At 34.5% G+C, this 18,070-nt stretch overlaps 1 protein-coding gene across 6 annotated transcripts in view; it reads right to left on the bottom strand.

Annotated features, from left to right (window-relative positions):
• Positions 1 to 18,070, bottom strand: part of LOC125057859 (teneurin-m) — a 231,422-nt gene that overhangs the window by 10,016 nt on the left and 203,336 nt on the right. For 3 of the 6 annotated variants that reach the window (XM_047661780.1, XM_047661782.1, XM_047661783.1), the window contains 10 exons: positions 11,856 to 12,032; positions 11,002 to 11,298; positions 9,312 to 10,922; positions 8,787 to 9,064; positions 7,943 to 8,159; positions 6,992 to 7,396; positions 4,420 to 4,755; positions 2,852 to 3,059; positions 2,148 to 2,174; positions 1,060 to 1,276 (listed from right to left, as the gene is read on the bottom strand). In XM_047661780.1, the coding sequence (XP_047517736.1) occupies positions 1,060 to 1,276; positions 2,148 to 2,174; positions 2,852 to 3,059; positions 4,420 to 4,755; positions 6,992 to 7,396; positions 7,943 to 8,159; positions 8,787 to 9,064; positions 9,312 to 10,922; positions 11,002 to 11,298; positions 11,856 to 12,032 (3,773 nt within the window). The remainder of the gene's footprint in view (positions 1 to 1,059; positions 1,277 to 2,147; positions 2,175 to 2,851; positions 3,060 to 4,419; positions 4,756 to 6,991; positions 7,397 to 7,942; positions 8,160 to 8,786; positions 9,065 to 9,311; positions 10,923 to 11,001; positions 11,299 to 11,855; positions 12,033 to 18,070) is intronic. The other 3 variants (XM_047661784.1, XM_047661785.1, XM_047661781.1) reach the window with 3 other exon arrangements.

Genomic DNA, 18,070 nt, shown 5'->3' with positions numbered 1-18,070 from the left:
GCTCGAAAGCGATAAGGCCGCCAGTTGCCCTCCTTTTTATTTAATTATGTCAATTGTATTATAATCTGCATATGCAACGAAGTGTTAATAAATAAATAATACTAGCATTTAACAGTTAACTTGAAATTTATTCAGTTTTAAAGTAGTTCAAGCCACAAAACCAATTATTGTAAAACTACGGTCTTGAATTAAGAGTAATATTACTTAATTTCCCTTTGATTGTTGTTTTGCGTGTTAGTTGTGTGGAAAAAGTGTGACAGCTTCATATGTGGCCTGTGGAAACTATTGCTCAGTTTTAAATGAATAAGATTTCTGTAATATTTGCCGCTTGTATTTTTTATTAGGGTTTTTATAACTGGATTAATTTAATATTATTATTAGAGCTTTATCAATGAATCCAAAAATTGGTAAGTTAACATTTCATGTAAGTATTAGTTGTGTTAGTAGAAGTTGTAAAAAATTAAGTTCGTTTTTTTTGAGGTCCAGTATTATTAGGGTAAAAGCCTCCTTTGGGTATTTTTAGGGTAGGCCTCCTACATATTTTTTTATTTCTCTTTATTTTTCTCAATGTATTGTTTAGATCTAATTGACTTGTTTTGATTATCTTACGTTGAAAGTGCTTAATTTTAATTGTTGTGAGGTAGAGAGTCTTTTTTATTTTTATCATTGTCCAGTGTCCTGTTGTTGTTGTATTTTCTTTGTACAAACTCAAACTCAAAATAACTTTATTTATCCAAGTACACTTATGACCGTCAACAGAAAATATGTTAAATTGATTCTAAATTTACATTTACAACCAGTTTGCAAGTCAAGGGCGTAGAGCGGGCAAGTAGAACTGGCAAGAAACTCTTCGACACTATGTTCTGATGTTTTCCGGTATGCTGTGTTTTGTTTTCTATTTTTAGTTGCTAGTTTCTCCAGAAGAATCTAGTATAATTTAATTATGTATAAACTGAGCTTAACATGACATATATTGTATTAATAATGTAACTTACTTTAGATTTGTCTGTGTAGTTAAGTATTTGTGTGTAACAAACAGAAATAAATTTAATTTTTTACCTCATTCCATGGCACGAAGACAACTTGTGTGGACCTCTTAAAAGGCGCTCTCCCAAAGTGTAAGGTCACCGCACCTCCACCATTCACAAGCAGATCAAACCAGCCATCCTCTCTAGTTAAAGTAAAGCCTTCAAGTGGAGTCGAAGTTGAGACTCGGACGCCCAACAATCCTGATCCAAGGGACGTTACCACACGACCTCGGATAACGGCGGATCGGCTGGAATTTTAAGGTTTTATGTTAAAAAAGTTCAGCAACTTCAAGGGTAAAAGGAATTTTATTGTTTTGTGGGTGATAGAGAGTATTACTTTGTTATTATGTGGGTATTGTTATAAAATTGACACTCGATTCTTGCATAATTTATGAATATTCTCTCATCAAATAACTATAAAAATTAAGTCTAGTAGTCATGTTCGGACCATATATGGTTTACAGAATACCATATAACTCAGACATTCGTTACACTAAAGCATTGTTCTCTTTTTGTCAAAACGTAATTACAATTTGATAGAAAGAGACAAATAAATGATTTAGGCAGAACAGAAAAAGACGGACGTTGTTAATTCACTTAAATGAACTGTATCGACCAAGTAATAGTTAAGCTAAACCTATCTATTTAAAAATACTTCAAACAAACAAATTATTTATGGCAATTTTTGGGAATCTAAAAAATCTACAATTTATATAATTTGTGGAAAGGTGGAACGATTAATTTGAATTTTATATACACTACATAAAAACATATTTTAAAAGTTAAAAATAAATTGTAAAAGTCGTTAAAATATCCATAACGAATATAGAAACAGTGTAAATTATTAAATATACTAAATGACAAACACAATCAAATACCAGATAAAACCAATATAATTTAAAATCTTAATACTAAGAATCGTTTTCGAATATAATTTGTTTTACAAAGGGGATATTTCTCTACCTAGCTACAATTCCAGACACAATACTACAGTATAAATCTACATATTTATACTTAAGAAGCGAACACAAATTTCACAGGACACAGGTAAATCATGCACACAAAAATATAATGCCTGTTATCGATAAATATTAACTACACACACTGTTAAATTCTTACCTCGTGTTGAAGTGATTCCAAAACATACTGAGCAGCGAAAAGAAATAATAATGTGAATATCATTTGATACGGTTAGATTTATTAAGATTACTCCCGATTAACGTGCGTACTGATAAATATATTTTATTATTTTAAATTTATAGTCTATAAATCTCCAATGAGTAAAAAATTTTTTGAGACAAATGATTCATTGGATGGACGCTTATAGTACGTACATAGTTATTAATTTAAAAAACTTATAATCAATCAAGTGAGAATACGATAACTACAACTAACTCCCAAGAAATGGTGAATGCTTGATGAATACTTTGTCAATCTCAAGTGAAGAAAAAATATATTTATCAGAATTGTTAGTGAAAACGCTGAAATAAATTAAAAGAAAAATGTAAACACGTTTTGAAATAAACATTAGGAATGACTGGGGCACAACATTGCGTAACAGATATTTTTGTTTTCATTTAGGTAGATTCGATTGATATCTTTAACAATTTAAATATCAATCGATCCAATTTTGATAGACTACGACACATATGGTTCATAGTCACATGAACACATTCAGATTTTAAACATTTTTCTTTGAAGGACTGGATTTTACGTACTTAGTGAAATAGTACTACGTTACATTACAATTTAACTGATGAAAAATTTGTAAGTAAAACCCAATTTAGTCAAGAAGGACATAGAACATCGAACATTGATCCCACCTCTCATTAAATGTCTCCTGTTTCGCGTAATTCTGGAGACTTCCTTCGTCAATGAGGAACTTCATTCGTTCAAAGAATGAAGCCGTGATGGCTGGTGGCTGCTTCCGGAGAAGAATGTCAGTTGGTTTAGGAGAAGAGACGCACAGTTGGCTGGACTTGCAGGCGGCGCTCTGACAGCATTCGGGGTCCTCGCAATCGACAAGGCCGTCTATCGAATAAAAGTTATTCATGGGTTATTATTGTCATTATTACTATACATTTATTATACTTTATAAGTAAAGTATATATATAAGAAGAGCTCCTGTTCTTAAACGATCCTGAAACAATGACTGTTTCACGGGAATCGAACCTAAGAGCTCTAAGGGCTATTTTTTTAATAGCCCTTAGAGCTCTTAGGTTCGATTCGTTTATTAGTTTATTTTGGAACATAAGATACAGGTATCACTTGTTCCACGTTATTACATTTAAATTAGGCATCCCTACTCATCGGCAAAGAAGACAGAGGATGTAGGCCGAGAGAAAAAGCCGGCGTAAAAAACTCTCAGTATTCTTTTAAAATAGCAAATCATCAAACGACACTTATTTTAAAACAAACATCGCAAATTAATTAGAAGTAGCCTGTCTAGCACTAGTCCCAGGCCCTCTATCAACTAGAGAATCGTTAACTTTATATAAAGCCACAGAGAAGGCTAAAATACGTAAGCTGTAGTAATATATTTTGGTAATTATTCGATAACTCTAGATTATAAGATTTGTTAAATATGCTAAAGGACAATCTAAATAATTTTTACTAATACAAAAAACGCACTTAACAATAACAATTGCTTTGGTAGTTTATTGTTAATGAGACGAAAGTTATCCAAAGTTGACGGACTTGAGAAGAACTTGTCAATGTACTAACTTTTATTGGATTCAGGCGGTGCTGATAAATAGTGACGGGCAGTTTGTAATGTCGTTATTAAACTTTCGTTTGTAAAGTTAACATTTTAAAACTATAAAGAGCTAAGTTTTAAATAGATTTAGTTAAAAAATAAGTAAAATATATTTAAAATAATAAATTGCTTAGTTTAGTAATTTAATAATTGTATCAACATTTACTTTTAACGAGTTAAAGATATCCAATATTAAGAATTTGACATATATTGATAGAAATAGACACGTATAGTGAAAGATAAGTATTATAACATAATCATATGGGTACAACATGAGTGTATAGAGCGAAATTGATAATAATTTTTTCTAACTTTTTTTAAAACGTTTTGGTAAAAATGTAATCAATAATATTATCGATTGGATTTTTAATACAATTTAAGTTTTATTTATTCCACATCTTTATTCTATCTTTACAGTTATTACTAATTCAAAAGAACGACACATTAATTATACCCACACCGATTAACCTACATAAAAACATTTAAAAAATATATTTATATACCTAAATCTTATAACTAATAGTATAGGAAGCAACTCTTGTGAACTCAGCCAATGTACAAATAAACAGGTCTACCTCAACAGAAATACTATTTATTATTAGTATTGCTCGCGTATAATAATTTTTACCACCCTACCTTTATCATTATCCTTAGAATCGTCACATATCTGCTCCTTGAGCGTCGTACAGTCAGGTCCATCCCATCCATCGAAACATTTGCACTCCCAATGGCCATCATTCGCTACGCGGCACTGACCATGGCCAGCACAGCCTCTCGGGCAGCCTTCTAACGTGCAATGCCTTCCGTTCCACCCAGAAACGCATAGACAAGTGCCATTTTTGCATTGTCCATGGTCACTGCAGCGAGGGTCACACAGTTTTGAGGTGCAGAATTCGCCTGTCCAGCCTTGGTCACATACGCACGACTCGCCGACGCATCTTCCGTGAGGACCGCAATCCAGGTCGCACACCTCTGAAAGTTAAAGGAAGGAATGTCACATATTTTTATAATTAGTTACATTTTATATTAACTTTAAAACTGATAATAAGATTTTGAGACGGTTGCTGAAAATAATTAAGGATTTCAGAGAGTAAATAACTTTCTAAAATCCTTAATTATTTTCATAACCTAACCTAACCTAACGTTATACAACCTATATCCCTATGTATGCATAAATCTTTAAAACTACGCAATGGATTTTGATGCGTTTTTTTTAGTAGATAGAGTGATTGAAGAGAAAGGTTTATATGTATAATAACATCAATTAAATAGTGCACAAATACTGTTATTTTTGAGGTTTCTAATGTGATGTCGTAAATAATTACATTTTTTCCGTTTACATTGCAAACGCAGGCTGAACCCTAAGAGATTTAACAAAATAATGTACTAAGAATTGTACACATTGAAAAGGTCTATAGAAAACTCCTAGATAGTATATGTCTATCTCTTATGGATATTCCACAATACAATTTTTTTGTAATTTACTTTTTACGACAAATAATGGCTAATTTTCGATGCGATTTTAACCAATACAACATTAATCCTTATCCAATTAAATACCGTGCGAAGCCGTGGCGGGTCGCTAGTATATATATAAAGCTTAAACCAAATGCTAACAATCATCTTACACGTCAGTTTTAGTAGTAATAAATGAAACCCTTCAGTTTTTCATACATTCATAAATTGTATAACATTCTCGTTTCCAAGAATGTCCAATAGGTCAACATCACTTATATTGTTTATAGGTAACAGATGTGTCACTTAGTTTTAAGAACCCAATAAAGTTACAATTTTTGTTAGTCGACTTCGCACCCCACTACCCCTTATTTTATGTTAGTTATAAGCTCTCGTTTTAAACCCTTACAGTTGATCTTCGAACAGTGTTACATTTATTTGAACAACCCTCCAACAACCGCCACCGAACTTAACTAGAGTTAAAATACTTTTTTTTCCTGATATTTGTTAATTTAGGCTTTCTTCTTTAAATATTTGTAAACTGTGGATACATGTGTCGTATGATACTAAGAATTATCTTGACTTAAAGTTCAACCAAATAAAAAAAACTGGCACACAAGTCAAAAACTCATACACAAATTTCGGTGTATTTTCAGAAATCCTAACGAGTTATCGCAATTGTAGGTGGTAAGCGAAAGTGGCATTTACTTACTGCTAAATAGTTTACGTAAAATCGTAGGTGTTTTCTAAAAGCCTCACCTCAATTAATGGACATATATTTAACAATTATTATGTCAACGGTCGACATAGAACGGTTAGGCGAAAAAACTTTATTCAAAAGTGTTTTTGTTACAAATTTATGTAAATTATAGATATCTACATGCGATAAGTATTTACATATATATATATATTGCTAAGATTTATTATAAAAATTTACAGCTAGAACAAAAACGTTTGTAGTTGGAATTTATAGTCCGTAAAATGCAGATACTTTTTATACAAAGTGACTGTGAAAGAAGAGCTAACCCTTGCAAAACGTTTTTTAACATTAATTTTGACATAGTAAAACAATATTAAATATTCAATATTGGACTTTGTAAAATTCGTAGTTTAAAGAATATTAATATAAATCATATAAGTCTTAGTTATATTTAATACATTACCAATAGCAATTCATCTAATACCGGTCATAATTGCCGTATTACGTATTAATCGTATCGCTGCAGCCATTAGATTAGCAGTCATGATCGTGAAGGATTTAGGTTACTATTAGCATGTTAATAAATTATTATTAGCCGCTACTAATGTTTGGTAGTGGATGATGCAGATATGAAAGGTCTAGATTGAAGATCGGAATAAAGCTTTTTTATAAATTTGACGATTTGCTCCAGTTCAATAAATAAAATAAACAATTTGTATGACTCAAAACTTGGCGATTAGTGGCGGAAAGTTCTTGCCAGTTCTGTTTGCGCGCTCTACGCCCTTGACTTGCGACCTGGTAGTAAATGTAAATTTAAAATCAATTTAACATCGTTTCTGTTGACGTTCATAAGTGTACTTGGTTACCTATATGAATAAAGCTATTTTGAGTTTGAATATTTCTCGCTGTGCTTGCTTCTAAGAATTACATGTGAAGTTTTGGACATAGTTTTCGTATGCTGAAAATTACTTGATGATTAAAGCATTACACGAAACATTTCTTGGCACTGTAATTGTTACATGGGTGAGAATTTTTGTGATGAAGATAAATTACCTTTGGAACAGTCGTCGCCCGACCATCTCGCGTGACAGGAGCAAGTTTGTGTGTCCACATCAAACGTCCCATGTCCCGAACAATCAGGGAGGCACTGCAGCGCATCCTTGTCCATTGTGGCGCAATCCAAACCCTTCCATCCTTTCTTGCATACACAAGATCCTTCAATACAGAACCCGTGGCTGGAGCATGTCGGATGCGGGCAGTCCACTTCCGCACAGAATTTCCCCTTGTATCCTCTGACACATGAGCATTTTCCATTGACACAGTGTCCGTGACCATTGCAGTCAGGGACCTCGCACTCATCGTGTCGTAGGGAACACTCCTTGCCTTTCCATCCGGGGTTGCATTGACACTCTCCATTGATGTATTCACCGCGTTGGCTACACAAAACAGGGCATACACCTGGAAAATAATATTATGCTGTCTTCAAAATCGATCAAAATGAAAAAAAAATTTGACGTAAACGGATAGTAAATTATTATAGGTTACTAGCTGCCCCCGCGAACTTTCTTTTCTCCTTAATGGCTAGCCTATATTTTTAGTACATACCAACATGGAACATCTTGCTATGCTAACAGAGACTGTTCGGTATTCCGGACTGAAAACTTTTTAGGTTTTTCTGTGATTTTTGTCTATATAAACCTCAGAGTTCATGTCATAAGATTTTAATTAACAAATAAAAATAGGGGTTGATCTTGGAGGGTAGATGAAAATTAAGAGTTGTATGTATTTTTGTATGTTGTATCATAAACTTTAAAGATTCTCAAACTTACTGAATACATATTCAGTATTTATACATATAAATCTTTTTTAAGAATCGGTCGAGCCGTTTCGGAGGAGTACGGGAATGAACAGTGACACAAGAATTTTATATATTAGATGTTACGTTTTAGATTAATCTTTATCTTATAAGAGTGTATGTTGATTGTATGTTTGTTGGATACTTACTTTCGCTACAATCATCCCCACCAAAGCCAGGCTGACATTGGCAATGTCCCATCAGGCATTCACCTTTTCCTGAGCAGCCATTTGGACAGCTGTGAGTAAGATAGTCAGCTAACACTGCGATAAACGAAATCTCTTGTGGATCTCCATCGTCGTTGTAAAGAGAGAGAAACCAATGTCCTTGTTCCATGTAATGTGTGACTTCTTTCCTTATCGACGGCTGAAAAATATTGACAAATCATCATGATATTTTTTTTTAAATTATACCCATTATATTGTATTTATTTATTTATTAAGGAAACTAAACAGATACATCACTATACAGTAAAAATAAAATAAAAGTAAAACATAAATTAAACACATTTGACATATCCATAAAAAGTTTCACTGTGATTCACAAAAATAGAGCAGTGTTGGCCTAGTGGCTTCAGCGTGCCACTCTCATCCCTGAGGTTGTACGTTCGATCCTCAGTTGTGCACCAATGGACTTTCTTTCTTTGTGCGCATTTAACATTCGCTCGAACGGTGAAGTAAAACGTCATGAGTCTTTTGCCTTTGACCCAAAAAGTCGACGGCGTTTGTCAGGCACACTGATCACCTACTTGCCTATTAGATTGTCAAATGATCATGAAATAGATTCAGAAATCTGAGGCCTAGACCTAAAAAGGTTGTAGCGCCACTGATTTATTTTTATAAAATGACGTGGCGATTAATCTAACAAAAAGTAACCAATTATCTTGCACAAAAACAACGGAGTGAATATACCAGACAAGAGTTTAAAGCCAGAGCTTTGTTCGAATTGAATTTCAATTCAAAGTTGAAGTGTTAGATTACAGATAGTACTTACGTGTGATGCTCTCGTAGTTCTAGCCTTAAATCCGCTTAGAACTTCCAAAAAGTGATACTGTGTATGTGTCGGTAGAGCGTTCCGCCTCGCGTACACACCTATCGACGCTCCCCTCGGTATCATGTAGTCGAATTTCACATAAGAGGCTTCCGACTGATAGAACTGCATATTCCAGTAGCTATATGGAGGGATTTCTTTTGATAATTTTTCACCTAAAGTAATTTGTTTGAATGTCGTTCCGTCAGGAGGGAAGGTCTGCATTGGGAACGTTCGCGCACCTATAACGTGAATATAAAGTTATTGTCGGTTCGAGGGCGCTTGAATACAAAACCATGCAATGTGATGGAATTTGAATGAAATATACCCGATGCTTTTGGTAGAAAAAAGATTCATGCAAAATATTAATCTAATTCCTATGCTATTACGGCTGTTATCATGCGATTTAGTTTGTTAGATCGTCACCCCATAGATGGTTTCTATGAATGTTAGTTGAGTTATCAGAAGGACGCAATTTTAATACCTCACCTTCCAATACTAAGATTGGTGGAGGCATAACCTTTGGACAGACGCATGAAAGAGGCACTTCAGTGGTTGAAATAGTGTCATATTCTGTTATAGTTTCGTCACTACTTGTATTTATTATGTCTTCTGTCGTGAGCACTTCACCTGGTGTAGGTTCCGTCGTTATAATAGTTGTTAGATTTTCAGTTGAATAATCTTTATCTGTTGTATATTGGGTTTCTATTGTCTCTGTGGTGACATAATCTTTTTCCGTAGAATCTGTAGAAAAATCTGTTTGATCTCTGTTAGTGGGCGTTGTCTTGTCTATTCCCTCATCATAAAAGTCTTCAGCAGATAAGCTACTCTCACATATTGGACAAGAACACTCGCAACTACCTCCCCAATCATCAGCTTTAGTTGCTGTTTTCGGGTTCTCAATTATCACAGGCTTGTTGAAATTAGTTGGTGCTGTAGGTTCTAAGTCCATTGGTGTAATTTTGACTGTAGGAATTTCATTCGTATCACCAGCTGTTGGGACTGTGAACGTTAAGGAATAAAGAGGTTTGTATGAATTGTCTGCATCATCAGAGGATATGGTTAAATTAATCAAAACATGCTTTGTATTTACAGATGTATCTGAAGTTTTAGGTTCAGTAGCATCATTTGCTGTGGATTTTTCTGTACTGGAGGTAGTTGAGGAAGCTTTTGTATTATTCACACTAGTAGAAGATGTGCTCTGGGTAGTAACTGTTAATAATGCATCAGAATTAGGCGGTATTTTATCACTATGAGTTGTAAAAACATTAGAGTCCGTCACACTTTTTTTGCTAGTTAACAACATTGGAGAGTTGGTTGTTAGTTGGTTGGTAGGTTTATTTGTGCGTTCTGGTGAAAGTGATGTCATTTTTGGTGCTTTATTGTCGTAGTGATACTTTTCAGGTTTTTCAAGTATTTCTTCAGTATCATTTGAGAAAATGTGCAATTCTTCGTTGACTTCATTCAATCTTGTTAGTAATTTTAGGTATTGAAGCTTTTGAACACCGTATGAGTAGATCGAGGGGTATGCATCACTTTGCATCTCTTCTGGGTAGTAAGCTATTTCTTCTTTGTCAAGTTTTGTAGCTTCAGGTGGTTGTACCATGTTCTCCGACTTGTTAGTGACAATTTTAGATAATATATTCTTAGTTGTGCTTGTGATTTCAGGTTTTATTACATTAAGCGTCGTTGTATTAGTTACATTAACATTGAGCCCCAGATCGCCCGTAGTACTAAATACAGAAGCATTAAAAGCGGCGTCTTGAGATTCCGTACTTACTTCTGATGACACACCATGCACTAAGCTACCAGTGGTCATAGAGGGAGAAGTGATTAGTTCATGCATCATATCTACAGTGGAAGAATCCGTAGCAGAAACAGAAGATAAAGAAGCATGCTCGTCTACACTTCTACGAGCGCGCGAAAGGCCGCCTTCTTTACCTGAGGTAGAAGATGTTGAACTCTGGTGCTGTCGTGGCAATGATTTATTACTTGATTCAAGCGTAGTGGCTTTTGACGCTTGAAATTTATCTACATCTCCAACTATAACCGAACAAGGCTTCGCATTCTCATATGACCAATTGTCCGTAAAATAAGAGGCTGTAACAGATACCTCTCATTATTAAACATCATAACATACAATGTAATACATTTTAAATTAATTTATAGGATTACTAACCTGACATATAAGAAGCGATAGATAATAGTAGAACGAATAATACTATAAACACTATGGCAGTACATTTCCAAGAACATCTCGAGGACAGGCCCTTTCTGAAATGAAACCGCGAAGCGGCTGGGGGGAAGTGGGTCGCCCTCAAGTTGTTCCTGACGGGAAGCACAGGCACAGGCACGCCAAAGGCTGGATGCCTGTCGCTCCTGTCCATTCTTTCTAACGTTCCTTTTTCTTGTTTTCCTGGACTACTACACGAAGAATTCGATTTGTAGTCCATAGACGGATTCTTTTGAATGTCCCCTGAGAAAAATGGATCTTCATTAACATATCACTCTCATACATCACATAAAATACATTAAAACTTAATTATGTATATAATCTGATAATAATAATAATAATTTATTTATTGCAAGAATATGGTACAAAAATGTGTAAGGTGTTACAATCGTAAGTTTGTTTTACATTTAACATTATTAGTCATATGAATTGGTCAGTTCTTATATTATTTGATTTATTTGTATCGTACATATCATATCTTACTTTATTAAATTTATATCAAACACAGTGTCTCACGCAAATAATAATTTATTGAATAGCACATTTTTTCCAAAAGTAAGTCGCTTTTTCAAGACTCTAGTCGGGCGATCTTTTTTTAATTCTTTTGGTAAATTATTGTAAACCTTAATTGCCATACAAAAGGTGTTTTTCCTAAACAGTTCCAGATTGATTGTTGATAAAAATATATCGTAGATACTATATAAGGATAATTTATTTGAATATTAAATGCCAACAATCAACAATGAAACGACCTCAGATTATTATGAATCTTAGAGATATTAATAGAAAGAGATACGTACAGGTATTGAGTTCACCCGAAGGCACGTAAAAGTTTCCTGAAGGAGTTCGCACGAGACACGATGGCTCGAAGTCACCAAGGTCCGCGGGGTTTCCGGTAATTCTCCCGTTCAGACGGGACATTGTCGGATTGCGGGGCGGCACATCGGGAGGGGGCCGAGACCCTTCTAGAAGACAACCTGGTGACAATGAAAGGATAATGTAAATATATAGAAAAATCTGTGAAATAAAAGGAATTTAGAATCTTAAATTGAACTAATCCTTTCTTAATAAAAAAAAGAGCAACGCATGCATGCCTCAATGTTGTACATTTTGTTGTAAGTAAGATACCAAAGCCAGAATCAGTCTGTTGCATAGATCCCCGTTAACAAAGACATATGCTTACATAATACTGTCTCCGACACTATCGACATATTTATATGTTCGCAGAGTGCGATCACAGTAGCAATAGTGTATATTATTTATTTAATTATATTATTTTTTAGCTTAGTACTTTAAGGATAATGTATGTATTTTTATGAAGAAATATATAAATTTTATCAACAAAATCAATGCTTGTAGAAATATGATTCATATTATAATTTAGCTAGAAATTTGTGTAATAACACTAGATTAAATTATACGCCATTGCACAGTAGGCCAATAATTGACAATGTCCTGTTAATTAATTATACATTATTGGACAAGGCTGGTCCAAATTGGTTTTGACCGCAAAATTAGCATGTCGTAATTCAATTAGGTTCGAATTCTTGCGATCGGCCGCAAACAAATAACGTTTAGGTCTCCGAAATGGATCAAAGATCGCGTGTTTCGGCAGTTAGTTAATAAAGGAGATATATTAGATCGGGAGGTATCTGGAGCGAGGCGCGGCCTTCCCATCGCTAATATAAGTTAATGGAAAATCGAAGCATTATCTGCCCCTCCCCACGACCCCCGAACAACTTTTGATCCTCGACAAATTTTAAAGATTCCTTCGAGCGTTAATTAATTGATTGTAGCGGCCGATGTAGCTGTAAGAAAACTCAATTAATTTTAAAAGGGTTTTTGTGTTTTTTTCAGCGATCGTTTCCCGCGACGCGAAAAGAAAGCTACAATGCGACAGTCCTTTGAAGCCCGATCCTTTTGAGCCGTTCGGTACGTTGTAATTAGAGGTAATGAATTTACTCAGAACCCAAAGAAAATATTCTCCTTTTATTACGCGAGCGGTATACGGCTTCCATATTAACATTCTATTCAACAAAGATTTATAGGCGCAATCTTGTTAATATACAATAAGTATCCTAAGCCCAGATCGAGAGAGGCAATCTATCTTAAAGCCCTTTGGAGTTCAAACTGTAATAGTAACTAAGTATTCATCCCACCCAGTGGCCAATGAAAAACTAAATCACCTCCCTAACCTAATTTGGGAGGACAAGTATAGCCATTAATACACATGTCAGTCGACGTTCTAGTACAAAATGCGGCTCATTTATATCTCGTCTTGGGGAACGGGAATTATGGTAATCGGTCGAATCGTGTCTTTTGTCTGTAATGGTGGGTAATTACCGAGCCACCTCTCGGCTCCCGGGGACACTTCGTTTCTTTAGAGGGCCCAGGAGCACGGGAATTCGACACTCGTTAACCGAATCGCCTCAACTTTAAAGGGAACACGATTTAGAACGTCGCATTGGGATTTGTCGGTCGAGCGAGCCTCTTTGATTTTAGAAATGCCAACATTTTTTCCGATTGTTTACATACAAATAGTTTATTTCGCCAGACTTTCCATTCTACCGTTCGTTTACTAAGGGGTATTCATAAAACTGAACACTATCTGTATTACGGATCGTTCGCTTTTATATTTTTCAAGCCATCTGCTATACGTTCTTGCGTAACTTTTTCCTGTACGGAAACGCTAAACCTGCTTACTTATTGGAAGATAAAGGGGGTGTGTTTCGGGTCATTTGCGGAGCTCATTCAGATCAAACGTGATTTCGTATCGAAGGGAAAACGTTGAAGCGAGAAACTATACATTGAATATACATATGTAAAAGGCATGTGTGTACTTATTTTAAAAATACACTTTTCAAGGAAAACACATTTCAAGTTAGTGGCGTAATTAATCGTAAGCGAAGACAATGGCAGCTCATTTACCGCGAGAAATCCGTACGATATGATGCAGAACACAATCAAGTTAAGTGCTCGCTTGCACATTAGAGTCTCAGCTATATTTAGGTCGTTAGGCCGAACAGTAAAATATATTCAGACTCAGTTAACCTGTCAGGCATATATCTCTTTCAAGTTGTTTCATAACAGCGGACGTTGATGTATGAGACATAGCGATGGAAACTGGATACATTTAGGCAATCTCACGACACGTGCCGGCAATCTTAAGCTCGTTTGTGGAACAGCAATTTAGAATTGAACCCTTTAATCGATACCGTGGCTTCTGTATGTTCTATCTGACTTCACATTTTGCGGCGCCAGTTAGTAACTTGATAATCGATTATATAGTTCATTCGCATGGAACGCATGGGTTTGAAGGGAACTCTTTAGTCGCAATATTTGCTTTATAACCAGATAACAAAACATATGCTCTCCTAAGTAAGTCTTAGTTTACTTTTATCGATATGCTAATTTAGTGTATATGGAGCAGTATTGGCGTAGTGGCTTCAGCATGCGACTCTCATCCCTGAGGTCGTAGGTTCGATACCAAGCTGTGCACCAATGGACTTTCTTTCTATGTGCGCATTTTACATAAACTTGAACGGTGAAGGAAAACATCGTGAGGAAACCGGCTTGCCTTAGACCCAAAAAGTCGACGGCGTGTGTCAGGCACAGAAGGCTGATCACCTTCTTGATTAACAAATGAAAATGATACAGCAATGTGATGGCCAGGCCTAAAAAGTAAAAGAACGTAAGACTCGTGAGAATAGATTAAAACAACGACGATAAATTAAACGCGATAGAAACATCTCTGATGCCGCAGTGTACGACAGCTCCCCAATTTCTATTTTAAATTTAGCATCAAAGTTTGGCTGAGCGTGCAATATTTATATGAGAGAGACGCTGCGATTTAGTTGGGAACAATCAGAAAGTTGCTCTGACTTGACTTCGTTTTAATTAGTTCCCATTCATCGTGAAACAATCGAGCCGGGAACAAATCTATTATTATCGGGAACTTTTCAGAGGTGTTGAAACTTAATGATGGTTGCTATCAATCTGAAAGTTCTGTGACATCATCTGACCTAATAATTTTGTTTGACAAGGACATGGTGAAGGCATTTTTAATTTAACGTCAGTGGATATTTGAAAGTTTCACAAAAACATATCGTTAAGCAGTCAGGAAAACATCGCTTGTACAGATATATTTTTAACTAAGTATTAATGATTGTACAACATCAAAATGAATTTATCAACGCAGATTACATTAAAGATATATTTTTATCTCGACGAGAGTCGGGAAATAATTTCCTTAAGGTTCGCCATCGGATGTCATTGGCAGTATTACGAAATTATTTACCAAATATACTAGTAGCTTTTCTTGAAAATTTTACTATTGAAAATCTTAATACATTTATTGACGCATTCCAACGATATAAGATTTACGGACTTTATTCTAAAAATATATTTAAAATAGAAAAAAAAAGAAAATGTTAAGAACCGAATCCTTAAAAGTTTATCTTTTGTTTTATTTAGAGAAAAAGAGTTATTAGCGCTGTAACCACTGGTTCCTATTATTTTCAAGTAACCCATTGTCTCAAAACAGGGCACGGAAAATCTGTGAAAAGAATAATCGCAGCGTAGTTCTAAAAACGGCATTGAACTTAATCGATTCTTGGCCGGTGGCCTTTTAAATATTTACGTTATCAATTCACAGAAATATCGTCTTATCAATGATTTCAAAATATTATTCCTCTTCTCCTAATACATATTATAATTAAAGATTCCAATGGCCATCATATGGACGCTATTCCGACTTACAACAAACTACCAATCAAGACATTGTTAACCAAAAATTGTTAATTGTTTTTTCCCATCATACTATACTCTATGGTTTTAATTTTTGTATGTGTCAAACTGTATAGTTAAAATAAAAATATTGTATAAATAATGAACTTAAATGCAAAACATATTGAACTCTAACATTAGCCGTTTAGCGAAGTTTGTAGTAAAACAGTTTATCGTAAGTAAACTTTGTACAGACGCATGTAAATCTATACTGTAGGCGATGTATCATGTCAAGTAGCAACCGCTTGGCGGCTGATAAGATTACCAGACAAAGGAAGTCCACCCATATCACTACCACAACCGCTAAACGCAAGCCTTAACGCTGAAATGCACATTTTCAATTCTAACACCGAGTGCTAAAGTCCATTTTCCTCTGCACGCTCTTTATTAGGACTAACATCAACGTCTCCTTCGTTAAAGGACACTCGGCTTTATTTATGTCGACGTAACACTGTTGCCTTAGGGCAGTTTTAAATATCGGCGTTTTGCGTACGAAAATCCGTAGAATTTTAACACGAACAGCGGGTAAATTTTCATAATAAAAAATCGATGAAGCGCGTAGTTACACGTGGCATAATCTCATCAAGATTGCGTAAAATACTACGGGAAATTCGCATGAAGCCTTTAGATTGCCTTGACAAATCAATTTGCACTATATGTGTTTAAATATAAAGTTGAAATCCGTTTGTGCTTTGCATTCAGTACTAGGGTTATATAAGGGAGGTTGGTCTTTTTGATGAAGCTGTTAGAGTTTGTTTTTAAATGGGGCCGGGTTACTTCCGCTAACGATAAGGACACGATTCCAAGACGTCACGGCAACGTTGCATTAATTTATAGTGATTTAAGATCCTCTGGACGCACCTTGCACTGAACCCTAGGTTTTTATGGTTTATTATGGTAATAAACTGTCTAGGTAAACAGCGATAGCCTAAATTTGCATACTTGCCGCCGCCATAAAGAAAATTATGGTTGGTGTTTAATGTAAATATTGTATTCAATTAACTAAACTTTGTGGACAATTAATATTTTAAATCTCACGAATATATAATCGAATATAGTTAAAAGTTTATTATAAGCACGCTCGTTAGTGATTATTATCAAGTTCTATCATTTCAAGATATTTTCTTTTAGTTATTCGATACTTTATTCTCCAAAGATCTTGTTACACTAAAAGTTCGCGGAACATCTAAAGAAATAAAGTTATCTAATAAAACAAAGATAGTATATAAGACCTAATATGTAGTAACAGATTTCATTCACTCACTCACTCACATGCACCCACACATTTACTCATTCACTCACATGCATACACTCACTGATGAACTCAGCCGTGTTGGAAACAGTTGAAAAACCATAAATAATTTAAAAACAAAAGATGTAATTAAATAATATATAAACATTTTTATGGAATTTACTGGGAGCTGGAAACCCTTACAAAAGTATTTTTTTACTTAAAAGGGTTTCCAAATCTATGGAATCCAAATCCAAATCTATATCTATAATGAATTGTTGTCAAATGAATAAACACATTTTTATTTTATTTTTATATTTCTTTTATGATATAAACTATACTGTATATTTGATTGTTATGTTTAGGTTTTAATAAACGAATTCTAGATTTTATGGATTACATTAATAAAATAATAAAATATCTATAAACTCGATTATTTGATATTGTCTATGGCTCTCCTGTCATTGTCATTTGTCACTCACACTGTCAATATATTTGTATTACGTTCTTTAATCTATGAAAACAGTGCAACCGATAATTAACTGCGTAGTAAGTGTACACTACAAAATAACTCCAACCTTAAAGAAATTATTTATATCAAAACAAATCAAGTATTTTATGGTTCATAAAATACAATCATAATTGATTTTGTAAAATGCACAGTTTTATAGGGATTATTAAGAATTGATAGGCAAGTGCTCGTTATAAGAGCGTTCCTTCATTAGTGTTCAAAGAAAAAAGCTTCCGCCGCGACTTGGGTTACGTAACACTATACATCTGGTAATGGTTAAAACAATACGCCCCTTAAGACGTCCGCAAACTCGATAACATATAATATAACTTCTATTTTTATCTATTGGTTAGCGTAAACGTTGATATATTAAGATTTTTTTTTACATCTTCTTTCTTCACCGAACACATCATTTAACATTACGATCTAGACTTATAACTAACAAGGGTATTTAACATTAGTAAGTGTCCAATAACACTTGTTCCGTT

This window comes from Pieris napi, chromosome 17 (assembly GCF_905475465.1).
Source record: "Pieris napi chromosome 17, ilPieNapi1.2, whole genome shotgun sequence".
Lineage (NCBI taxonomy): Eukaryota > Metazoa > Arthropoda > Insecta > Lepidoptera > Pieridae > Pieris > Pieris napi.
This window is presented reverse-complemented; position numbering and strand designations above follow the sequence as displayed.